The 25,270-nt window shown below is 40.2% G+C and overlaps 2 protein-coding genes across 2 annotated transcripts in view; one reads left to right on the top strand and one right to left on the bottom strand.

The window, feature by feature from the left end:
- mtrex (Mtr4 exosome RNA helicase) overlaps positions 1-10,458 on the bottom strand; it is a 31,434-nt gene extending 20,976 nt beyond the window's left edge. Inside the window, exons 1-13 of the mRNA XM_074689858.1 lie at positions 10,314-10,458; positions 9,831-9,971; positions 9,662-9,728; positions 9,337-9,399; positions 8,992-9,104; positions 8,574-8,748; positions 8,401-8,491; positions 7,420-7,544; positions 7,200-7,298; positions 6,996-7,113; positions 6,782-6,913; positions 2,240-2,319; positions 1,714-1,824 (exon numbers count right to left, since the gene is read on the bottom strand). Of these exons, the coding sequence (XP_074545959.1) occupies positions 1,714-1,824; positions 2,240-2,319; positions 6,782-6,913; positions 6,996-7,113; positions 7,200-7,298; positions 7,420-7,544; positions 8,401-8,491; positions 8,574-8,748; positions 8,992-9,104; positions 9,337-9,399; positions 9,662-9,728; positions 9,831-9,971; positions 10,314-10,414 (1,416 nt within the window). The 5' untranslated portion in view covers positions 10,415-10,458. The remainder of the gene's footprint in view (positions 1-1,713; positions 1,825-2,239; positions 2,320-6,781; positions 6,914-6,995; positions 7,114-7,199; positions 7,299-7,419; positions 7,545-8,400; positions 8,492-8,573; positions 8,749-8,991; positions 9,105-9,336; positions 9,400-9,661; positions 9,729-9,830; positions 9,972-10,313) is intronic.
- A 583-nt stretch (positions 10,459-11,041) lies between these two features.
- On the top strand, positions 11,042-25,098 carry dhx29 (DEAH (Asp-Glu-Ala-His) box polypeptide 29). The gene is made up of 28 exons (XM_074690764.1): positions 11,042-11,395; positions 11,957-12,030; positions 12,162-12,275; positions 12,356-12,485; positions 12,581-12,720; positions 12,808-12,954; positions 13,104-13,230; positions 13,305-13,460; positions 13,670-13,838; positions 14,984-15,104; positions 15,196-15,579; positions 15,659-15,925; positions 16,003-16,146; positions 17,299-17,475; positions 17,580-17,720; positions 17,811-17,955; positions 18,038-18,158; positions 18,248-18,332; positions 18,461-18,549; positions 19,515-19,643; positions 19,756-19,831; positions 19,932-20,156; positions 21,982-22,118; positions 22,252-22,336; positions 22,414-22,716; positions 22,797-22,928; positions 23,251-23,347; positions 24,812-25,098. Exons 1-28 carry the CDS (start codon positions 11,224-11,226, stop codon positions 24,856-24,858), a joined length of 4,134 nt encoding a protein of 1,377 aa, XP_074546865.1. The 5' UTR covers positions 11,042-11,223; the 3' UTR covers positions 24,859-25,098.
- The last annotated feature ends 172 nt before the right edge of the window (positions 25,099-25,270 follow it).

Genomic DNA, 25,270 nt, shown 5'->3' with positions numbered 1-25,270 from the left:
CAGGCAGAAATAATGTACAGAGGCTGCCTGGTTGGCATCAGTTACAACATTGTGCAACGTTACTGTTTGCTGAACCTTTCCACATTTTCTTTACTGTACAGGCACTGAAGTCAGTGTAAGTTTAATTCAGCTGCTAATTGTAGTTTCTATGAAGCTCTTTCAAGAACTATCTGTTCTCTCCTGATAGCTACTAAGGGATGAGCACTTCAAGCAAAATATGCTTTGACAGCCACTGCTAACCTCTTAATCAAATAGGCACAGGAAGACGAGGAAATGGAGATCCTTTTAAGGCCTGTACAGGGTTGTTATGGGATCATTAAATATGATGTACACATATTATATACACTTAACATTTTGTTTATTTTAAGTTCCCAGAACTCTAATGCTCCTGAAGTCTCTGTTTTTCTCCTGCTCTGAATCCTACAGAGCTGTATCTGTTTTACAGCAACTGACATCAATGCTTTCTCAATGTTACTGAGCTAATACAAACTTTTTTTTTTTCTATATATTTTCTGACAAAAACAAACAGCTCTCAGATGCCATACAACCACCCCTTTGCTGCTATAACACATTAATAGCAAGGGCAGGTAAAAGCAATTCATTTTTAAGATAAAACTCACATGTTGTTTTTTTTGTTAAAGATTATTTGAATATACAAAAACCACAACCTATCTTAATAAGTTCTACTACAGAAATTGAGCTAAGCTTTGAGTTAATGGGTGATTATAGTCAATCTGTACACAACATGACACAACTGCAATTTTTATCCTTATTGTATTGTGTTTTGCGAGCAGCCACCTTGCAGCAGAAAGCATGCTGGGATACACAGCAGAGCCACTTTTTCAAAGCTTGGTATGCCTGTCATATATTTTTTTAGTTGAGCTTTTACCTGAATCACCTTTTAGTGTTTTATTTATTTTAAGTACAGACCACTTTTTATTACCTTATCTTGTCTTGTTTTATTTAATTAATTAATTAATTTATTTATTAATTTATTTTTAATCTTTTCTTTTTAGAATCTTTTCTATTTTCCGTATTTTTTTCTCTAGTTTTCCTGTTTTATTCCTCATTTATTTATCATTATTTATACATATGTATATTTCGAGTATTTTTTTATTCTTAATTCTTAAAAATCATTTTCTTATTTTATATCATAATAAATTTAATTTTATTCTTTTTACCTAACCTCCAGTGTTTTCTCATTTTTAAAACTTTAAGACGGTGTTTCCTCGGTACGTACTTGGTACAGCAGTGTGCTTTATCATTGTCTTTTATCTATGTTGCTTTTTATTAACACTGTGTATGGGTTGCTGTGTGGGTGGGTTCCGGGGCTGGGTGGAGTGGGTTTGGGGTATATTTCTTTTATTTAATTCATGTGTCTGTTTGTAAAGCACTTTGTGCTACATTTTATTTGTATGAAAAGTGCTATATCAATAAATTTTGATTGATTGATTGATTGATTATAAAGACTGTATTCAAGATAAGTGACCAGCAGGCGTGGGAGGCATGACTCGAGAGGCTGTTAAATTTTCAGTTGTATGAGGTTTCTGCAGCCAGTAACAGTCGCGCCTCGACTAAAGGTCAAATAAAAATATCTCAGCACAATCGAGCACACCTCTGCATTGTTTAATGGTTCATTGGTTGCATGTGCAGCACCATTTTTGATAGAATGCTGTCTGTGCAATCTTAAAGTTCAAGCACACTAATTCGTACCTTCAGCAGACCCTCGGAGAAAAGAATCTCTATGGTCTCTTTCAGGATGGGCAGCAGACCTCCATGATGGATTCCTATCCCCCTCTTCAACAGCGGAAGCACATGCTCCACCTGAAACACATTAAGAGCATTGGTAGGCAGATAAAGAAAAAGCAAAAGAAACCAGTTCGTTTTTTTAATAACAGAATCAGAGCCACACAAAGAGAAGATGGAGGACTGAACCTTTGTAGTGGAAAAATGTGGTGTACGTTTGGCCCTGACCCTGCTCGTGTCGTAGCGGTCGACTTACTTACAAATATTACCTCAACTTGGCTGGTTTTCGTTCACAGTGAGGTAAAATAACAGGAGCTCAGTGCTGCAGTCCATGTTGACATTTTCTGAGCAGCTAATTACATGAAAGTATCTGAACTGTATTTTCCAAGCTGAGAATGACCCTGAAGGAAACACTGGGTACTTTTCTCTTTGCCTTAAAAAGGTGGAAAGTTTCTCACAATCTGAGAGGAAACAGAGAGAATGACCTCCTCACCTGGGGAAGCTTTTTGTCTTCATCTGAGAGACAGTCCACGGCGTTGTTGAAGACTTCCTCAACCAGGCGTTTCTCATCATCTGGGGAAAAAAAACACAACATTTATTTCTTTTAAACTGTTCTACACGTTGTTAAGAAATCACTGAAGGTACCAGCACAACAAAAATCTGTCACAGTTTTTAAAGAGTTTTCTTTCTTTGACTTGATTTGATTTCTTGGCCAATATTCAAGAACTCACTCGCTCAAATTTCTATCATTCTGTGGGATTTCTTACTCATTTTTAGAAACATTTACAAATATTCCTGCTGATGAGATGGTGACGTGTCTTGAAAGGCACCAAGAGATGCTGAAATTTTACTACAAACACAAATCAATGCATGGAAGTGGTTAAAATCATGATATTCTTATGATGTATTAGGCTTACATTAATACCCTGTTAGTGCCAGCCCCACCAGTGTCATTAGTTTTCAGATCAGGTTAAATTGTTTGCTGTGGCTACCTTTCTCTGTCTATGTGGAAACTTAGTCATAATTCTGGGAAAGCTTCATTTGTTAGTCAGAATCTTGGATTTCCAAAAAGCTTTGCTGCCCCAGAATTTATTTTTAATGTCACATTACTTCAGTGTCAAGGGAGTCTTTTTAAAAATACTGTAATAACAAAGCTGTACCACAGGATTGGCCAATACGGACCCTAGAGGTTACATAGTTGATGGGATCCCACGGTGAGAAACAAACTGACAAACACTTTGGAGACAGAAGTCTTCAGATATTTCTCAAAGTGAGGACAAAATAATGAGCTCTGAATGGAAATTAAAGGAGGGTGAGTCATTGTAGCATTGAACAATGTGTCATTTGACCATGGCAACCGTAATGTGCGCAAGCACAAAAGTCACATGGCAGAATGTGCAATGTCAGTCATATCCGTTTTCTTTACTTAAAGAGGGGTCATTTCGCATTTCTAAGTCTTTATTCTGTCTCGCTGGTGCTGCCATAGTAGCTGTACACAATTTACAGCTTAAACAAATCTGTATTTTTTTCACACTGGTGATTTAGAAAACCTTTATTTTAGTCTCTGTTTGAAATACTTCCTTGTACTGTTTCTTTAAGGCTCCCTGCTCCAAAAACCCCCTTCCCTCTGATTGGCCAGCTTTCTGAAGGCCTTTCAGGAGGTAGAGCTAAGAGAAACTTTAGTGTTTTAGGGTCACCCCCTCTAAAAGTATCATGAAGTAGTTAGGAGATCTCCTTATGTGATGATCTCATCGTTTCAGCAAGTCGGGTTCGGGTCTTGTGCTATTTTTAGAACGGAGCAGAGGTGTTTGAATATCCAGCATCATTAACCTCATATCCATCTTTGAAATGTGTAAAAGCAGAATATGCCCTCTTTAATAAATCGTTGCAATTGCTATCAACTCAGTTCAAAAGAGGACTATAGGTTCTCCTGTAAACTCGTACCTTAACCAAATTGAAAGAAACGTCTTCTTTTAAGTTCCAGCCCAAAAGCTTACCAACGTGCTAGTTTCTCATACATTTTTCAGTTGAATCTATGAATATTGATTTTGATCTCTATTCGAAGGTGCTTACTTAAGTGCTTTTTCAGATGTCTTGTTGTCTGCTCTGTTTTCTGGATGAACTTTTCATAGCCTGCCCACTTTATACAAGTCTATATGAACAAATCTTTACAAAGAAGAGCCTCTTTGGACCATGCATACTCAAAGCAGTTTCACACTGATCAACCTCATACACCTCAAGCTCCTCCAACTAAGGAAAATAATGTTGTAATGCTGCACAATCAGAAAAAAACGACAAACACTTCTGCAACAAACTCAATCTATGTCCCCTTTTAATGAGGGTTATTGTTTAGGAGTTTTTTTTTTAAGCTGCTGCACTTCTTCACCCGGTCAGTTGGTTTATCTTTCAGCACCAGCAGGTCCCCTGACTCCAACCCTGCTCTGCCATTCTGCACACACACTGCCCAGAAAGTGTGTGTCACAGCACACAGCAGGAAGGCAGGGAGCGAGGAGGGGGGCTCTGTCAGAAGGAAAACAGACTGAGAAATAAGATATGAAGTACAAAAAAACAAGAGGGAATGAGAGAAAAACCAGGTCTACGTGGCTCCCTCCCCTCACTCAAACCCACCTACACACACAAACTGAGGCAACTTCACAACAGCAACGACCTGTGGACAAACACAACGATTCAACAATCTAGAGGCCTGATCCCTGTGAGCTGTACATGCTCGACAAGAATCAGCTTTGACCAACAGCTGCTCTGTCCAAGTCGTGACTTCAGCCTTGATACCCTTTTACTGCAGGCATATAAACACATCAATTACAGTAGAATTTGTAAAAACAGCTTTTCAAGTCTTTAAACTACATAAACATTCTGATAGAATAATTTGACTCATCTGGGGATCTGATTGTTTCATTTAAACATTTTTCCTCACAATCAAGTAAAGTTTTTTTCTGAGGTAATTAAATCAAATCATCTTACTGCTATCGTTGGACAACATCTGCTTTGTTTTCTAAGAAACTCCTCTTTAGAAAACTCATGAAACTGTGGGAAATGAGAAATTACTTCTGGCAGAGTGAATCCATTTGTGTTTTTTTGTGATATTAATGAAGAAGTTGGCAGCAGTGAAAGGAGAAAGGCCTTCAGTGCTGGAAGAGCTGAGCACAAAAACAAACCTCTTCATTTATGAGAATGTCACAATGCAGCAAAAATAAACCAAGATGAGGGAGGAAAATGTTTCTCAAGTGAGACTTCATGTTTTATTTCACTGACAGAGCCTGAAGCAGGTGGACGCGAGCCAAGCTCAATCTACCGCTGGACTATCTCCATCCTGCAGAGATTTGCCCTGGAGAAGATACTTCACGTATCCTCTGAACCAAACAGCAGGACCAGCTGTGCAGATACAATGAACCAGATTGATGGTACTCACTGTGTGGGGTGGATTTATTCAGCTACACTTGCCAACAGTTTAGCATTTTGAGAGATCGCCAAAATCCAGCTCCCACCACAGCTCTCACAGTTCATCTTCAAAATGCATTTGTTTGGTATTTTAGTGGGCAGACCACCAACTCTGTAAAAAATTAAAAATAATGCTAATAATATCATATCATGTAATAACCAAATGACAACTTCCTGTTTGAAGAATGTGAAACGCTAAAAAACTGCAGTTCATTAACCATCCACTAGAGGCTGGCTGCAGAAGTACCAGAAGCTTAATACATACTGATTCAAAAAAGCCAATCTTTACAACAAAAACAAAAACCTATACAGACTGGTTCAAAAAATGGTTTGGGTCTGATTAGCTCACACTGGACAGGGGAACATTTTATTCCTAGCCAAGTACTTTTTAAGTAACTGAACTTGCGAGTTTTACCCATATAGGGGCATGGCTGATTTGATTGACAGGCAGGCATCCTGTAGCTGTCTGTAAAGAGGCTAAAGGCCCGCCTCTTTGCCTACCTGTTCTAGCAGGAACAAAGTAAGGCTGTGTCAACATTTTCAATATGGCCCCCAGCAACGTAGGGCTTCAAAACACTGAATATAAAACAAACAGGTGACGTCACAGAGTCTACTAATTCGATTGTATTTTATCCAACTGATTTCTGAAATCCCCTAAGGAGCCAGAAAGAAAAACAAAAATATTTGAACGTTTCCACAGAGCTCAACAGGCAAGTAATCTGCTCATCTGTCCTCAGAAACATTTTTTTTACAAGGGGACAATAACTGAAGAGGGGGTACTTTGCCTGGAACTCCTGTAGTGGCTTGACATGATTCACTACTCAACAAAAACCCTTTTTTTTTTACACTGGTGTCTTAGAAACCCTTGAGAGACCTTGGTGTTTGAGGCCCATTTTGCCAACTTATCATTAGCCAGTTAGAAGATTCTTATGTATGGATGGGTACCGAATTAGGTACTTTTATGGGCACCAACTGTATTCTGTCTGTAGTACTGTGCACCATTTCACATAAAATCAAACAGTACCATGTTTAGGTACCTATACACATCCTAGTGACTGTGAGGGAGTGGAAGAGTAGGCAAATTTCCTTGTGAACATGAACACAGCATTGCAAGGTTATCTGTTGAAAAATAAATATGTTAAATCAAAACGATTTGATTTTACTATTAAACAAATTAATAGGTACTGGGCATCAATACATATTGTTTCAAATGTGAAAGGTACCCATCCCTATTCTTAGGCGATGACCTAATCATTTCAGCAAGTTTCACAAAGATCTTTTGCTATCATTAGTTTTCAATCAGTTTACAATCAGACTCAGGCATTTCTACAACATATGAAGAGGTTTGAAAATCAAGTAAAACTTTTCATCTGCATGACTGATTTCTTCAGCGATAGATTTTCACTCGATTATGAAGTGTGCAGTGAGAGGACCAGAAGCAATGCTGCCAATGAACACCAAACAGTTTAAGGTTGATGTGAAGCTTGTGGCATCACCTCCTTTTACAAAACCGAGAAGACTATTAAATACACCAACAAAAAAACACAAAGAGATAGCCATAAAACACAACACTTACCTGTGTTGAAGTCCAGTTTGGCAACCTGCAGAGCGTAGGCCTCACACTCTTTCTTACTGAAGCTGAAAATGATGACGGGCTGGAAGTTTCTCTCCATGATCATCTTCACTATCTTAAACACACTCGATGGACCTGTGGGAATCACACAAATGAGTGTACGCCAACACATTTATCAATGTACACTTACAGTTTATGTATAATAACTAACACACACCTTTCGTGCCTCCTTTCCGTCCTCTTGGGTCCCACTTGCCTCCGCTGCTGCTCCCAGAATCCCCAGCATCTCTCAGCACCTGCATAGCTGTGTTAAAATTGTCCTCTCTGAAGTCACCCTGAAAAAAAGAAAAGATAAAAAAGAATTAATGGTTTTATTAACCAACTCTCTTTAAATATGAATTTGTGCTCTGTTTGTCCTTACATTCTCATCAACCACAAGGTGGAGTCCATCGCCCCCTGCTGGGAAGATGTAGTGTTGCAGTGGAGTAGGTCGGTAGTCTGTGTAGACTACATGGCACGGCTGAAGGAAAGGACATGGAAAACTCTTTAATTTAGTTTTATTTCTTTTATGTGTTCACTTTAAAAAAGAAAAGACAAAGAGGCAGCTTCACTAAATGATGTATATCTATATAAAGTCCAACCTGTGAGTGTAAGTGGCAGATCCACTCCGCGAACTGTCTGGCATTAGGGATGGTGGCTGACAGGAAGACGTAATGCACGTTGTCAGGAAGAAGGATGATGGTCTCCTCCCACACAACACCACGCTCTGAAAAGTGCAAAACACAAAAAGGTTTGTTACCACAACATGCTCAGGTGCCTGCTCCAAAAAAACACAACTTCACCATATCAGTAAAGTCTGCAAGTCCAAGTGTCACACATCAGGTCAAAAAAACTGTCATAACTGAAAAAAAAACATTTCACACATTGCTTGTTACATGTTGATTCAAAAACGATGCAAAGCTTCCTCTCCACTTTGTTCTGATTAGTATTTCTTGTAGCTTAAAGGGCAGTTTATCAAACTGTATTACTGTTGTACAGAGAGTTTATAGCATCACTAATCTTTAACTCGTTCCTGATTGGGCTGGTAGATATAGAGTATAATAATCCATTTACATAAGAACACATCACACTGCAGATTTAAAATACAATAAAATGCATACAGGTGCATTTAAAGAGAAAAAAAATAGAACATCATGGAAAAGCCACATTTTGATCACCTCCATTTTACACTGCACTGATGCAGTGAATCATGCAAAAGAAAGCCCAACCTAGTACTGAATAAATAAACACACTTTTCAGAGGGCCAATTATTCTATGTCAAAAATCCTCTTTTATTCAAATTATTATGGGTTTTCATTAGCTGTAGGCAATTATTACTGTAATTAGAAGAAATATACACTTAAAATATTTCATTTTACTGAATTTATATGATACTCAAATTTCACTTCTTGAATTGAACTGCTAAACCAAATGGACAATTCCATGGTGTTCAATTTTATTGAGATGCACCTGTATATCTTATTATAAATTTGAGGCTGGGTTTGTTGAAAAAATAAGGCCAATGGGTGAATAAAATAAATTCACATGATCCTTAAAAGATGAAAAAGACATCATGTACACACCTGAATCTCTCATGTAATGGATCTCGTCAAAGACAACCCACGCCACCTCCCTCATGATCTCAGAGCCTCTGTAAAGCATGCTCCTCAGGATCTGCAGGAAACAACAGTTCAAGAATTTTAAAATACAGAGTTGTATCTAAAAATGTCAAACACCAAATTGTCAAAAGTCTCACCTCTGTGGTCATGACAAGACAGGAGGCAGTGGGGTTGATAGTGACATCGCCTGTCATCAGTCCCACATCCTGGAACTCTTCATACATTTCTCTGTACTTCTGGTTGGAGAGCGCTTTGATGGGGCTGGTGAAGATCACTCTCTGCTTCTCTCGGAGGGCAAGAGCAATGGCATATCTGCAAGACAAGACCAACCAGTGAGGATCACTTATCGAACAATGTTCTATGACTTAACTGAAAGTGAGTTGGGTAAATCATTGTACCAATGGTACAATCAGAGGAAAATAATGAAATGAGCTGTGTGCTGCAGTTTGCTGCAGCTCATCACCAAACCAGCATCCTGTCAGTCAAAAAGAAACAAAACAAATGTCCAAATCACAAATTTAGCTCTACTTAAGTCTGTCAACTAAAGGTACTCACTCAGCACAGACGGTCTTTCCGGCAGAGGTGTGTGCAGAGACGAGGACAGACTGATTGTTGTCAATACATAATATAGCCTCACGCTGGAAAGGGTCGAGAATGAATGGGTACTCCTGTAAGACAAGACAAACACATTAATGGTTAATAATAATGTTCATAGTATTTACAAGTATTTTCCTTTCAGAAAACAAATGCTGCAGCTCTAGAGTACAGAAAATGTTGTCTTTGATGATTTGTAAAAGCACTTTATAATAAATAAAAGTTAAATAAAGTAGGCAAAGTCAATTGTTTATCAAAAGTGTAAGAACGTATTGTGACATAAGAATCTTTTCTTAAATATTATACCTTGGCTGCTTTCCCTTCTCGTGGTTTCAGCGGTTTATACTCATCAGCAGCAGGTAGAGCAACCTGTTAGGAGAAGGCAGAGTTTTATCAAAGTCTGACATTTCGAGTAATTAAATGATCACACAGGTGACAAGTTAAGGGTTAAGCTGGATATATAAGTCACAGCAGCCTTTGGATCTGGCTGTTGAAAAGCCAATTTGGTGTGACATGTCAGACAGCCACACTGAACATAAAAGAACACGCTAAATAAAATGTAAAATGCCTCACAGGTAGTTGGATATTCCCCATAAAAATGCCATCTATAAATTTGTTTTGCATTGCTTACCTCATGTGAGCATCCCTCCACAGTTTCAACTTGCTCCACCTTCACCTGCGGCATAAATTCTGCAAGGCTGAAGTAAATACATCTCTTACTCACAATGCATCAATACAATATGCTGACACACAACCCATAACAACACTTCAGGTACCCTGCAGAGTCAGATTTGACTTACTTCATTTCATTAGCAGAAGCTGCTTCTTGTCGAGCTTTCTTCCCAAAAACCACCTCCTCTCCTCCATCACTGTCCGCCTCCCTCTTGTTCCGGGCAGATGGACCAGCATCTTTGTCACTCTCATTTTTAACAACAACTTTACTGGATAGGGAAACAAGTCCATATACTATTATTTACACAGAAGCGCTACACCAACTAACTTGCTAGACTCTGTTACTTTAACACTTTTAGGTATTAAAGACAAGTAGGTGGTAAAGCTATTTCATTTTAGTACAAATGGCTAAACTAGTTTAATTTGACGCCTTTAGGAACTGTCATTTGCTTCGTACAGTTTCTAGTTTCCAAATTCTAGCTAACATGCCGGCTAACTAGCATGTTGACTGAATGGCACGAGCACACATGATGCTGCGTTCACGTGCCATGTACGTTCGAATGTTGTGAATTTAACCTCCAAACGTTACTGATTAAACCCTGAATACTTACCCTATATCTGGTGTCAAAGACGCAGGTATCTTTTTACTCGAGCTCGTTTGTTGTTCTTCATCAAACACGCTAAACAACCCGTCTCCGAAGGCGTCCGCCATGATTTTTAGGGGTACACTACCCACAATACAACACGAGGTTACGACCGTGCAATACTTCCTGGTGTTCTAACAAACATTGCGACCTTTCGAAAGGGTTCTACGCAGTTTGCGCATGCGCATGGCCACAACTTTCGGCTTTTTGTCAAAGGTTTGATTCAATATGTATTTAAGAATACCAATATTTCTGCTTGCGATTATTGTTTATACCCTTTCCCTTAGTTTTTGGTCTTAGATTTTCAATCCAGAGTGGCACGTGCACGGTCGGCACCAATCTCAGCCCATATTATGGTCATGCCACTCTGGATTGAAATTGAAATTTTAAATCTGAATAAATCTGAATTTTGTTAACTGAATTTGAACTTTGTATTTTAAGTTTTAGGAATTTATTGAGTTGATTTTTCAAGTAGGTTGAATACAACTTCAAGGTAAATGAATTATCTTTCAAAACATTTAATTTAATTTTTAATCGTGCTATTCAAATTTAATATAATAAATCAAATTCAGTTTCTACTGGCACAACGGACAATCTCAATTTGTAATCAAAATACATAATAAAAAATAACCCTAAAGCAGGAAAACCCATATTGTAGCTTCATTTGACAAAGCAGCACATATACTCAGAACACTAGTACGGAAGCTGCGCTGTCCAAAAGTCACTCGTTTACCAGTCAGACATGACTGCGGGAGATACACATTTAGCATTATCTTTTCCGATTTAAAAGAAACATCCCTCTTCAGGATTTAGTGAATGACTTGTCACCACATAGTCACATAGTGTAGCCGCAGACGAGCAGAGCTGTGTTGACATTATGGGCGGAAAAAAGAAGAAAGCAGCGGCTCAAGCGGCTGCACCGGGAGCCCAGGCAGGAGCAGCAGGCAGGACTGGTGCCTCTGCACCGGGCAACGGCGTGGCGGAGGACCCGAAGAAACAGACAGCCAGCAACAAACCTGGAAAACCAGCCAAAGAAACCAAGTCAAAAGGTTAGTAAAAAGGCTTGTATACTACTGAGACACATAACAGTGACAGTGTGTGAGCTGCCTGTATACGCATGAAATGAATGGCTCCTTCGCCTGTGTTGAATATGGGGGTTAAAAGTAGGCTACAAAAGGAAAAACACAAACTGGATAGAGTTTACTTTATATAAGAGTCTATACTTTATATCAGTATTCAGAAAAGCCTTCTTGGTTTTCTGTTTTGACACCTTGACTTGGTGTTAGGTGGTAAATATATGAAAAAACAAACTTACAGTGGGGTAGCTTCTTTTTGACATTTCACACTTTTTATAGGTATTTAATTGTGTGACAGGCTATGTATACACTTACCTCTTAAGATTAGAATACAGTTAAAACATTCATGTTTATGAAGCATATCCACAACTTTTAAAAAGCCACTTTACTACCATAACACAATATGGGGATTGATCTATGGCCACCATGAAAGCTTTGACAATTAATTTTTTTCTCTCTGGGTATAGACAACATAATTAATGATAATATAATAATATAACATAATTGTTGTATGTATAATATTTCTGCCTTCAGCTCCAAAGACCTACAGTCTTGCCAACACAGCCCAAGTGGACACAAGTGGAGTGGCAGACAAATCCATACTTAAGGCAAGTGTTTGCTTGACTGTTTTGAAGAGAATCTTTCATTTTCTTTCCCAAGTAAAAAAAATGCTTCAGCTGCATCTGTTGTTGAGTTCATAACCTTTAAAAATGATGTTTGATCTGATGTTTTAATGCAGGTTTCTATCCAAGCTGACCTGGAGAAGAAGATCATCAAACTGATCAATGACTTCAGAGAGGAGAATGGAGACAAAGGGCCCATCTCAGGCAGACTCACAAGCAAGAAGCTTCTGGTAAATACAGAATCATCCCTGTCATTCTTCATGTAACAACACACATTTAGGTGTTACCTTGACCCTGTGTGTGTTTGCAGGACCTGTACACAGCTCTGCAGAAGTTCAACTTTAAAAGAGAGCACATCGAGGAGGCGATGAAGAGTAGTGTTCTGTACGGAGGGGATCTGCACTCTGCGCTCGACTGGCTCTGCCTCAACCTGAGAGATGGTCATTTTCAACATTTGCAAACATTAATTCTGTATCTGTGTAGGAAACAGGGCTTTCAATGACAGGACATTGTGAATTTACTCTGCATAACACAGAGGAGCTTCCCGAGGGTTTCAGCCAGCAGATGCAGGAGGAAAGTCAGAAGACCAGGCCGAGGTTCCAGCCTTCAGCTCAGCAGAAATCTGCAACACAAAGCCCCAAAACACAAGTCAGCACCCAGAAAGAGACGCCCAAGGTTTGTGCATTTATGCTTGAAAATAAGATGGTTTAAAAGAGGTTCATTTTTGTAAATTGACTGACCCATAAGTCTATTATTTTCCAGGCCACAGAAAAGGATGAAGCTGCCAGCATGAAGGATTGGATCTTAAGGTATGCAGAGCAGAGCAGTGAGGAGGAAGAGGAGGAGGAAGACGATGTAGGAGGAAAGAAAGCTGCACGCAATCCTGAACTGGATGAAAAGTTTGATCCAGTGAGTAAAAGTCAAGTAACTTCAGGTTAAAACTGATTCACAATTTAGGATTAGAACGAAAAGATTTATGCAAATAAAACAACATGTTAGGGGGCTATTGGGACACCTTTCTTTGTTTCACATTTATTGTTTTCTTTTATTTGGTGTAGAATGACAGGTATTTGATCCTTACTGCTCAACTGTATGACGCCAAAGAGATGGCAGCTGCTGCAAAGACCAAAGGAGACAAGCAGGGCCAGAGGACGGCTCAGGACAGGATACGCATCATACAGCAAGGTGAGTGAGTGTTAAAGTTTGACTTTACATGGAGCTCTGACTTATAAATCTAGTATAAACTTTTCTTTTTGTAGAAATGAAGCAGCTGGAGTCCCACCCCATGTTCAATCCAGCTCTCAAAGTGGTCGATTTGCCTCAGAAGGAGAAGAAAGCACCTGTGAGTGAGGACAAAGAGGACTTGGGCTTCAAGCTGTTTGAACAAGTTGAAAAAGCTCCTCCTGCAGAGAAAGGTTTGAGTCCCCTCAAGTAAAAAAAACATCTTCCTTCAGTCTGTAAACTGCATAATGCAGCTGTGATAGAGGGTGCATACTCATAGTTTGCATCCTCCTCTGTTTGCTACGTTTTATTGACCTCCATGAATTGTCTTTGTGTGCCATAAATTTGTCAAGATTCGCAAGTTGTTCTTTTACTAATCATTGCGTCAAAATGTCTCTTGCAGTGGTGAAAAAGAACGAGCCCAAAGACATTCGTAACTTTGACTACACGGCCCGCAGTTGGACGGGAAAGTCTCCCAAACAGTTCCTCATCGACTGGGTCAGAAAGAATCTGCCCAAAAGTCCAGCGCCTGCTTTTCACAAAGTAGCCGCTGGTCGATACTGGAGATGCAAGTGAGTGTGTTTATAATATGTTTACAAGTCCAAAAACCTTCTGCAGATTGTAAAAAAATACTTCCTTGAAATAAGAATGCTGTCTCAAAATGAGAAACTAAACACCTGCTTTTTTTACTTTGTTGTCAGAATTTCTTTTTCACTTCAACTAATACAGGTGTAACTTTTGCCTTAAAATACATTGAATAAGAAGAATCTAGACTTTTCAGGGTGATATGGCTCATATTACGTCCAATAAGACAATTTCTACTAAAAATAAGACAAACGCTTGTTTAGGGTTTAGTTTTTGTAGTGTGAACTCTTTAAAATCAGGTTCTCAAACATATCAAACAGATTTCTTGATAGAAATCATATTTTGATTTTAACTTTCCTTTCCACATCTTATGATCTTCTTTTTTCAAACTGAGGATTTTGAGACTTTTTTGAAATTATATTCTATATATTTTTTCCCTCTCTCTTTTTATTTTTCTCCTGGCCCTTTTTCTTCCTCCTTTTTATCTAACTTGTCTCTTCCTTTATTTGTTCATTCCCATCTTTTTTTCTTTCTTGTTTTCATTTCCTTTTTTATACTGTTTTGCTCTTTTTTTGTTGTTCTTTACTTTCTTTGCCCTTCTTTTTCTTCCATTTCTTTCTTTTGTTAAAATTATTGTGCTTCCTTTCTTGGTTTTCTTTACTGACCATCTTTTGTTTCTATTTCTTCTCCCACTTTTCCCTTTCCTCAATGATTATTTTTCTTCTTTTCCTTTTTTCCCCCATCTTCTACTTTTCCTGCAGTTTTTTCTATCTGTCTTGTTTGCATATTCCTTTTCTACTTATTTGTATTTATCTTTTTTCTTTCATTGTTCTGTCCCTTCTTTCTTTTGTCTCCTGTCTTTCTTCTTCCTTTGTTTTTTTATTCCCTCATTTCTTATGCTCTTTCTTTTTATTCTTTTCTTCTTATCGCGTCTTCCCCTTTCTTTCTTGATCTTCTGCTTCTTGTTTTTTTTATTGTTTCTTTGTTTTTTTTCCACTTTCTTCCTTTGGTTGTAAAATTGACTGATTGTAAACATATTGTCCAGCAAAGTTTTAATAACTAGATAGTTGTAACAGAGGCAGATTTGTTGATTTGGGGTTAGCGTTGATGTTTTCCTCTTCCTCTTCCTCAGGGTGCGAGTTCAGAGGCCGGACGATGTTTTGGAGGTGTGTCCGACCATCCTGACTGAGGACAGCATGCAGGCTCAGCACCTTGCAGCCACTCTGGCTCTCTACACTCTGGTTAAAGGACAGGTAACACATATGCTGTGCAGGTGACTTCCTCCCATTTACTCCCTCCACTAACTAATACCCATGATGCACCTCTCTCCACCTCTACCCTCAGTCTGTGCACCAGCTCCTCCCCCCGACGTACAGAGACGTGTGGCTGGAGTGGAGAGACAGCGAGCAGCAGCAGCAGGAAGAGAGCCGCACCGCAGCCAACAAACCCAGAGACCAGTTCATCTCCCGGCTCCTGACCAGACTCAAGCAGCAGCAGAACCAGAACCAGGGGCCAGGGTCTGGATCCACAGGCCAGCAGAGGCAGGACCAGGCTGGAGATGAAGAGCCTGAGGAGTCCTGGGAGAACCTGGCTGCTCTTGATATCGGGGAGGGAGGAGGGGTGGAGGAGAAGAGTGAGAGAAGAGGAGGGAGGAAGGAAGGAGGACTCGAGGCATCCAGAGAGCTCTTAAAGAAGCTGAGGAAGACACCGCTGGCTCAGAAACTGAAGGTAAAACACCCACAATCCACCACTGAACAGATACTTTGATGTTTGAGAAGAGTAGCTGATAATCTGTTTTACCTTAAAGGCGGAGCGAGAGCAGCTGCCAGTCTTCCAGCACCGCCACCAAGTGCTGGAGGCTCTGCAGCGCCACCCTGTGGTCGTTGTTGCAGGTGAGACAGGCAGTGGAAAGAGCACACAGATTCCTCAGTTCCTCCTGGAGGAGCTGCTGACTGGAGGCAAAGATGCCAAACCCTGCAACATCGTGGTGACGCAGCCACGCAGGATCTCTGCCATGAGCCTGGCCTGCAGGGTCAGCGAGGAGCTGGGCTGCGAGGACGGACCAGGGTCAAAGGTGAGGATGAGGGTTATTTACCTTAACAGACGACTCCGTGCTTTGCTCATGTTTGGCTTGTTTGAATCTCGTTTCAGTCCTCGCTGTGTGGATATCAGATCCGGATGGAGAATCAGTCTGGGGAGTGGACTCGTCTGCTTTACTGCACAACTGGAGTTCTGCTGAGGAAACTACAGCATGACCGACACCTCAGCTCCCTCACACACATCATTGTAGACGAGGTACCAAGAGCCCTTCACTAAACACTGGATCATTTTTTATTCTTTTGTCTTATCACTTTGTATGATGACATGGTGCTGCTGTACCACACTCCACGATTATGCCCTCAAACCAATCCTATAAAAGGAGCTGTGCAGAGTTTCTAAGTGGTCTTAAAAAAATTTCCCTCCTAGATCTATACCTGATCGTAATCCACACTTTAAAATCAGATTATTAATGCCAATATTGCAGGTTACAGATTATTTTAAATTGCCACTTCCTAGCTTCCTGATCTGGTCAAGCAGGACTGGATTGATTTATGGCACATCTAGGTTTCTATGACAACACCACACCAGCTGACGAAGTTTATTAGTGAGAGGAAAGATCTGTGTTTTTCTCTGCTGAAAACAATTTCTGTGATTAATTTTGTAGTGATGGTGGACACTGGAGCTTAACTGTCAGACAGAAAAATGACAGAAGAGCAGGAGAAAGATAAACAGTAGAGAGATAGAGCACGAGCTAAAGGCTAAAAAACGAGCTAAAGGCTAACACAGGGGCTGAGCTGTTTGTGCTAATGTTGATTCCAACCCACAGTCAGCAGTTATTCTGCAGTGGTCTGTTCAAACTTGAGAGTCTATCAATAAAATGAAGAGTGAGGTTACGTTAGCTCTGATTGGTAGATGACTGGCAGGACATAACCAGGATTCACTAACGTTACACATTACAGACATGTCTTAGTGCACCGGACTGCCAGCTGAGCTAAATATAAACAGCTACTAAACTACTTATAAATTGATAGTGTTTACTTGTTGTCACATTAGCCTACAGATATGTCGGAGCACCGGGCTGCCGATAGCACTACATATAGCCGGCTACTACAACGTTTGCATGATGTCATGTTTAAAATGTAGCGCTACGTACCTTACCTCAGCACGTTGTATCCAGTAAAAAGTTGTCTTAAACAAAGAAAAATTGTTTTGATCTGATCTCCATTTGATTCCAAAACAAACACACGCATCGCTAAAAGTCATTTATGACACTGTGCGGAGCCTCCGGGCCACAAGGTGGCGAGGGAGTGCAATTAAAACAAATCCTCCTCATAGCATCTTTAAATCAGATGGTTACAACATCTTTTATAATATCCTCTCTTCCTCCCCCTTCTTCCTTCATGTCAGGTCCATGAGCGCAGTGTGCAGTCCGACTTCCTGTTAACGATCCTCAAAGATGTTGTTATGAGGAGATCAGACCTACAGCTGATCCTCATGAGTGCTACTGTGGACTGTCACAAGTTCTCCAACTACTTCAACCGCTGCCCGGTCATCACTATCCCTGGCAGGACCTTCCCTGTGGAAGTAAGGAGCCACTTCTAGAAAAATCAAATTCAGCTTTGTGGTGGTCTGTTGAATTGATCAGAAAATGAATAAGAAGGACTCTCAACCTTTATTTGTGCGTCTAGGTTTTCCACTTAGAAGATATCGTGGAGGAGACGGGCTACGTCCTGGAAAAAGACTCAGAGTACAGCCAGAAGATTCTAGAGGAGGAAGAGGAAGTCAGTGTCTCTGTCACACAGAAAGGTGGAAAGACGTTACAGCACCAGGTCAGTTTGTTTCTCTGCAGCAGTGATGAACAACTTCCTCTTTGTGTGATCTGATGTTTGATTCATGTATTTAACTTCTTTCTGCTTCAGGAAGTGATTGTGAGAGACTCCTCCTCTGGCTGGGACCTGGGTCCAGATCTGGACCACTTCAGCAGCAGGACTCGGCACGTGCTGCAGTACATGAACCCCAATAAGATCAACATGGACTTACTGGTTGATCTCATTCACTATCTCGGTACCTAAACACACATTTCATACATCTGTGTTCAGATTTTGTGACGTGTTTGTTTGATTTCGGTGTTTTTGTTCTTTGGCAGAAAAATCCCCACAGTTTGTGGAGGTGGAAGGAGCAATTTTGGTGTTCCTGCCAGGTTTGGCTCACATTCAGCAGCTGTACGACCTGCTCACCACAGACAAGAGGTTCAAAGATAAAAACAGGTGACGCATGTGAATCAACTTTTAAAACACTACACACAAAAAAGTGAGACACAGAATCTCTAAGTCTGTTTTTCACACTCTTTTTAAAGATACAGGATTGTTGCTCTCCACTCCACTCTTTCATCAAAGGATCAAGCTGCTGCTTTCACAGTGCCACCTGCTGGTGTCAGAAAGGTACTGCAAGGAATGTGCTTGATAAAAAATAGAAAATCCTTCATGATGTCACATTTTTTGTTTCTGATTAAAAAGTAAGATTGACAAATTCTTTATTTACACACGTCCTGAATTCTTTTTCTGCACAGATTGTCCTGTCGACAAACATCGCTGAAACAGGTGTGACCATTCCTGATGTTGTGTTTGTCATCGACACTGGAAAGACAAAAGAGAACAAGTGAGAGTTTTTAAATGAAACTTTAACTCTTCAGGAAAACTTCTGCATGAATCAGTTTTAATATTTAATCTTTTGTAAACTTTAAACAGATTCATGCTGTAACAGGGAGTAAAAAAAACGGGCTCTGTTATATGGCCTCTGTCATCATAATATGTTTTAATTGATGATGAAACAGTGTACACAGCTACACCATAAGCTATATGCTAACAGTAGCATGTCAAACAATGAGAAAATGCTAAAAACACAATGTGAAGCCGATATGACATTAAAGAGGGGGTTATTTTGCTTTTATAAGTCTCTATTCTGCCCGTCTGGTGCCCCTGTAGCCTGTCGCTTTATATGATTTTAAAAAAAACAATTTTATTTTTCTCTCCTTGGAGTTTTAGAAAAACTTTTTTACAGCCTTAGTCTGAAACACTTTGGTTTAACTGCTGTCTCTTTAGGACTCGCCCCTCCACAAACCCCCTTCTCTCTGATTGGCCAGCCTTCAGAGGCTTGTCAGGGGACAGAGCTATAGGCAGACCTTGGTGGTTTAGGGGCCATCCAACGAAAAGTGTCATGAACCAGCCAGAATGATCCTTTTGCGATGATCTCATCATTTCAGCACGTCTCGTGAAGATCTTGTGCTGTTTTTTAGAATAGAGCGTTTTGATCAGTTTACAGACAGATTCAGGGATTTCTACAACGTTTGAGTATGTAGTGGTTTGAAAAATCTGCACACATTCAGTGTAAACATCCAGAAATGTTTCTTTAGATCCATGTTTGAAATATGGAAAAGCAGAACGGTACCCCCTCTTTAATAGCAGTTTACTAGCGGAGTGGGTAAGCACAGTCGTATTTGCAGTTTAAGTGGAATTGAGTCACTTTTCCTGTAAACAAAGGATATCTCCTGCTCTAGTTTTAATTGAAATCCCTCCATCAGTTATTTAGTGTGGCTCGTAACTCGCTGGTTTTGTGTCCTTCAGGTACCACGAGAGCAGCCAGATGAGTTCTCTGGTGGAAACATTTGTCTCCAAAGCCAGCGCCCTCCAGAGGCAGGGCAGAGCAGGGCGAGTTCGAAATGGCTTCTGCTTCAGACTCTATCCAAAATTCAGGTACAGTGAATGTCTGCAGCCATCTGATCTGAGTAATTCTAAAACTATTCCACATTCCTGGTGAAGATAACCTGCTGACCTGTACAGCTTTATGTTAACCCTCTGGTTTCAGGTTTGATGCCTTCATGGATTACTCCATTCCTGAGATCCTGAGAGTTCCTCTGGAGGAGCTCTGCCTTCACATTATGGTAAACAAATCAGACATTCAGAGATAATGATTCATTCAACAGCAGCTCATGTTTAAAGTCATTTCTAACCCTCCTCATTTGCTCTCTTTCCTTCATGTAGAAGTGTCAGTACGGCGCCCCAGAGGACTTCCTGGGTCGGGCGTTGGATCCTCCTCAGCCTCAGTCAGTCAGTAACGCCGTCAATCTCCTGAGGAAGATCGGAGCGTGCCATTCCAACAACCACGTCCTCACTCCTCTGGGACAACACCTGGCCAGTCTGCCTGTGAATGTGAAGATCGGGAAGATGCTCATTTACGGAGCCATCCTCGGCTGCCTGGAGCCCATCGTGAGTCCAACACTCAGACCACTGCTTCACTTTAAATAACTGAGTGGGGATTTATCAGGGAGGTTTTCATTCCTGCTGCTGTTTCTCTACAATATCTATTATATGTATTTAAGGCATTTAATTTGGGGATATAAAGGTTGTCTAAATGTACTCAAAGTGTTTTGGCACTTTCAGTTTGTTGCAGGTGTGTAACAAAATGGTTCAGTGCTGAACTAAAAGGAGTCCAAATCTCCACACTGACTGAAAACAGGAGCATGTAGGCTACTGAAACATTTGTTACAGAACTTTCCCTGGACTTCTTCAACAAATCTCCTCAAAACATAGAGAGTTTAAATTCTTTTTACCTGCGATCTTCAGTGTTGATGCCCCAGAGAGAAGAGAGAGGGGCTGTACCTTTGAGTGAACTCAGTACAGTGTAGGAAGTGTGGCAGATTCTCAAAAATACACAGCAAACTATTTTCTGGGCTGTATGAAACAAGATTAAAATGAACCCTCAGCTAGTCGCCTTGTCTCAAAGTCTTAATACCAGAAACCTGGTCTTCAGCAGACTAGCTTGACATGCACTATGACTATTAAACAGTAGAGATAGACCGATATGGCTTTTTCAGGACCAATAGGATGTCGATTATTAGTAGTAAAGGAGGCAGTAACCAATATTTGGAGCCGATATTTATTTGCAGTGAAAGTGTAAAAAAAAAAGTTGAATAACACAAAATTCAACACTTAACTTTGCATAAATATCTTTGAGCATTCGTTTATTGATCAGCTGCCAGGCTCAGCAGCATGTCTTATAAAGTTAAATGAAAACGTAATTAAACTGGGACTGGATCGTTTAATACAATTTCAGAAGAGTTTGCTGTCTAAAAATGATTTCCAAACATATATCTCCACTCTGCAAAACCTTTTCTCCTCTCTGCCGTATGTGTATGTGTGCGTGTGTGCATGCACAGCTTTCACTGCTGATTGGCTGTTACCTAAGCCATGGCTCTGTGTGGAACCAATCAGATAGTACTGTGGGGGGGACGATGCCAGAGACAGAGTAGCGGCAGCAGACAGAAAGGCACCGCTGCATCAGAGCCAAAATAACACAGTTTTATATTTAACCTTTTGTATCTATGGACATAGAATTAATCGGCCCGGCCGATTAATGGTCCATCCCTAGCGTACAGTGATGCATATGTGTGTCAGACCAACCAGAAGAAGAGAGGCTTCAGTAACACTGAAAAAAGAGAAAAATACAGTTGTGTGTTGTCTTATTTGAAGATGTGTAGTAAATAAGTCTATGAAATTCACTCATCAAACAGAAAATATTACGTTCGAAATGTAGAAACAGAAGAAGTCTGAGTAGATCTAGATCCTACTGCTGATGCTACATCTAAAGTCTTTAAGATTTTAATGAAACTAAATCTGTCTGTTGCTTTTATTATTTTTATTTTATTAACATGCCAAAAACAAACTGAGCTGTACTTTTAACATTACATCCTGAGATGAATGGAAAAACCCTTACTCAGTTTCTTTTATCAAACAGCAGAGGGCGCTGTCAGACATTTACACTTCTTATTAATTACATCTAACAACTTCTTCTGGCTGTTTTCACTTACTCTTCACTGAAATACCTGTTCTGTTCTTTCAAAGTAAAAGCACATGAGGTTTTACTAAAGGTCATAGTTTAGTCTCTTCTCTGAATCTTCTCTAAAAATAGGGATACGTTCCTCTAAATTACCATGATGACACCATGTGAAATTAACAAGTGTTCAGAGTCTCTACATCCTTCAACGACAGAAGAAAAGCTTCACATCCTTCCTAATGAGTTGTTTTGTTTCAGGCAACCATCGCAGCAGCCATCACAGAGAAGTCTCCATTCTCCACGCCCATGAACAGGAAAGACGAGGCCAACCTGGCTAAAGCAGCACTGGCTGTCGCTAACTCTGATCACCTGACCATTTACAACGCTTATCTGGGGTACGGGCCTCATCGAAGACTTGTGTTTTCATTTCTTGACGTCTTTTAAAGACTTTTAGAAGCTTAAATCTTGATTTAAATTCACTGAGATGTTTAAGAAGCCTCCTTTTCTGCTAACTGGTCTCCGTCTTAGGTGGAAGAAGTCTCAAGTTGACAGAACGGACATGTCGTACTGCAGGAAACACTTCCTGAACCGTACAGCTCTCCTCACAATAGAGGTAAGCTACAGTCCTCTGTGTAATCTGATAATCTATGATCTGAGTCTGTTCATACTCAAACCTCACCGTCTCTTCAGGATGTGAAGCACGAGCTGATGAAGATGATGGAGCAGGCAGGTTTCTGGTCCTCTCGCTCCTCCTCCTCTCATCACTCCAAGCAGCCGGCGGCTCCGCTCTCCAGGCAGCAGATCTCTGTCGTGAACGCGGTGCTGACAGCAGGACTCTACGACAGTGTGGCTCGGGTGTTGTGCACCCCGTCTGTGGACGTTCTGGAGCGGGTGGCCTGTACAGTGGAAACGCCGCAGGGGAAAGCTCAGGTCCACCCGTCATCTGTGAACCGCAACCTGCAGACACATGGCTGGCTGCTGTACCAGGAGAAGGTACGAAGAGGACTCTCTGTGTTATTTTTCTTTCTCCATGTTGCATTTCTGCTAATCGGTCTTTTTCTCTCCCTCCACAGGTGAAGTACACGAAGATCTACCTGAGGGACACCTCTCTGATTCCTCCTTTCCCTCTGCTGCTGTTTGGAGGAGACATTGATATCCAGCACAGAGAAAGGCTCATCACATTAGATGGATGGATTCACTTCCAGGTCAGAGGTCACAGTGGGTTAGGAGTTTGTACCCAACTTTTTTTGCTGGTTTCTAGAAGAGCTGACAATTAGTCCACATTGGCATTTAGTATGGCGAGCAGCCTCTTTGGGCTTCATAAGGCTTCATCAGAAACCAGCGGGTGAATTAAGTTAGACTACATGTTTGAGATCCATGTGATCTCTTTGTTGTTAATGTGTTAAAGGGGTCAATGACTCCTTGTTCCCTTTTCTCTTCTACTTCCTCTATCAGGAAGAGTCATAGTTTAAAAACCAGAACTAGTGGACTTTTTTGAAAAGTAATCCATGTTGTTGACCCTCTAAGGCTCCCGTACGGATCGGTGTTATCTTCAAACATCTGAGGAAGCTGATGGACTCGCTGCTGGAAAAGAAGCTGGAGAATCCCAGGATGAGTCTGGAAGGTAAACTCAAAACTTTGGAGAACAGATTTATGGGAATTATTTAAGAATAAGATGTGTTAAATTTAAAAGGGGTGATGTAAATGTCCCTGAGTCAGAAGCTTGCATAGGTGTTTATCTTCTTCTGAGCCAAAGAGACAAACAAGTCAACCCATTTGTCTCTTAGCTAATAAAGATTTAACATATGTGCAGATTGATACACTGCAAAAACTGAAATTGAAGCAATTTTTTTCTCCTATTATTTTAAGTCCAAACTGTGTTATTAGACTTACTGTATTGATCTGAACGTAGGGTGATCCTGGATTAAAAAAAACAGACCCCTTTTCCTGAGGCAGATTTGGGGGGAAAAGGCTGTTTGATAACAAAATCAAACAAAATCAGGAAAGAACATTTACTGTTGTTTATAACAGCATAGTGCCACATCAAAGTTTAGCTCATTTTGCAATAGAGAAAAAAAAATATGATAAGATAAGGTAGTTTGTTGTTTATAACAGTTTCATAGTGTGATATCTCAGTGGATCCCATGTCATAATGGGTGGGGAAAATGAATCAGTGTTTCCTCTACTACGCCCCACCCCCCCTGAAGGTCAAGTTAGTTTTATTTTCATTAAGTGCCACATCACAGCAGAGGTAATTTAAGGTTTCCTCTCATATAGATCAGGTCTAGATCTGTTACTTTTATTGAACAGACTTAACAGCCTTATGTTATTTTTCTTATTTACATGACAAAATGCCATTTCTGTCTCTTCATGGTCGTGTGTTCACAGCTCTGCTTTCTGTATGGCAGATGGCAGAGTTCCGCCAAGATGCATTCACAGACACGTGTGCACACTATGTGTAGCAAATAGAGAGTCAGGAAAAATAATGGTGCAACCACCACAAATATCAGAAATCTCTCCTCCTTCCTCTGCTTTTTTTTACATTACTTGTCACTGTAGGAGGGTATTGTGGCGTGCAATTGGGAGAAGGTGTCGCCGCTGTTAAAAGCATAATCTCTGAAAATATAACAAACCCACTTCTTCAAAAGGGATTCCCCAGGAAAAAAAATTGTCTTATATTCAGAACAATACAGTAATCTGAACCACATTTGCCTCACAGGTCAGTTAAAAGACAAAAATGAGGCTTGAGTTGTTAAGAGAAAATCAATTCATTTAATTTCTTGAAAAAAGAAAAATGTCTCGATATAAGCCAATTGACGAGTATATTTTCTGCTCCAGATGGCTGATTTTTATATTGAATTCAGGCGCCATTTTTGTCTTTTAAAAATCTTAAAATAAGGCATTTTTCTGGACTTGTCAGGTGTTGTTGTTCATATTAAGTCTAACAAGACAAATTTTTAAATGAAAAATAAGGCAATCGCTTGCTTGAATTTCAGTTTTTGCAGTGTAAAATACACAAAGTGGAACTTTCCTGTTTATAAAAATATCTGGAGAGATGTTTCAGACCAGTCTGTCTCTGTGCCTGTAGGAGAAAGAACCATCCAGCTGATCCTGGATCTGATCCAATCAGAGTGATGTTTGATGGTGAACCACCAAATGATCTGACAGCTGCTGAGGAGCCGTGTGAGCAGACGGTGAGGTGCTTCCTGTTTCTAGCTTTGACAAGCAGGATGAAGAAATCCAGCAGCCTGAGATGAACTGTCTATTATCAGGAACTCTTACTCACATTGAGGATGACTGTATTATATGACGTGCAAAAAGACAATTACAACAAAAGAAGAAAATTATGCTGAAAGAGCGGTTAAAATAAAGCTGTACACATTTTTATTTCAACATCTCTGTGTGTTGTTGTTTTTTTGCAGCTAAGTTATTTATTTCAGATCTTATAATGTTTCAAAGATGCAATCCTCCAATATCAGTTAAAAAGGTGTGTGGCATCTCTGCAAGGATTAGGAAAACTGAAAGTAGAATAACGCAACAGGTGAGA

Source organism: Halichoeres trimaculatus, unplaced genomic scaffold (genome assembly GCF_033239565.1).
Source record: "Halichoeres trimaculatus isolate MK-OKI-2021-1 unplaced genomic scaffold, fHalTri1.1 fHalTri1_scaffold_16, whole genome shotgun sequence".
NCBI classification, from domain to species: domain Eukaryota; kingdom Metazoa; phylum Chordata; class Actinopteri; order Labriformes; family Labridae; genus Halichoeres; species Halichoeres trimaculatus.
Note: the sequence above shows the minus strand (reverse complement) of the source record. Positions and strands in the feature narration are given on the sequence as shown.

Coding starts and splice junctions, on each gene's coding strand:
- dhx29 (XM_074690764.1), top strand. CDS start 11,224: ATGGGCGGAAAAAAGAAGAAAGCAGCGGCTCAAGCGGCTGCACCGGGA. Junction 12,955..13,103: donor TGGATGAAAAGTTTGATCCA/GTGAGTAAAAGT, acceptor TATTTGGTGTAG/AATGACAGGTATTTGATCCT. Junction 15,105..15,195: donor ACACTCTGGTTAAAGGACAG/GTAACACATATG, acceptor CTCTACCCTCAG/TCTGTGCACCAGCTCCTCCC.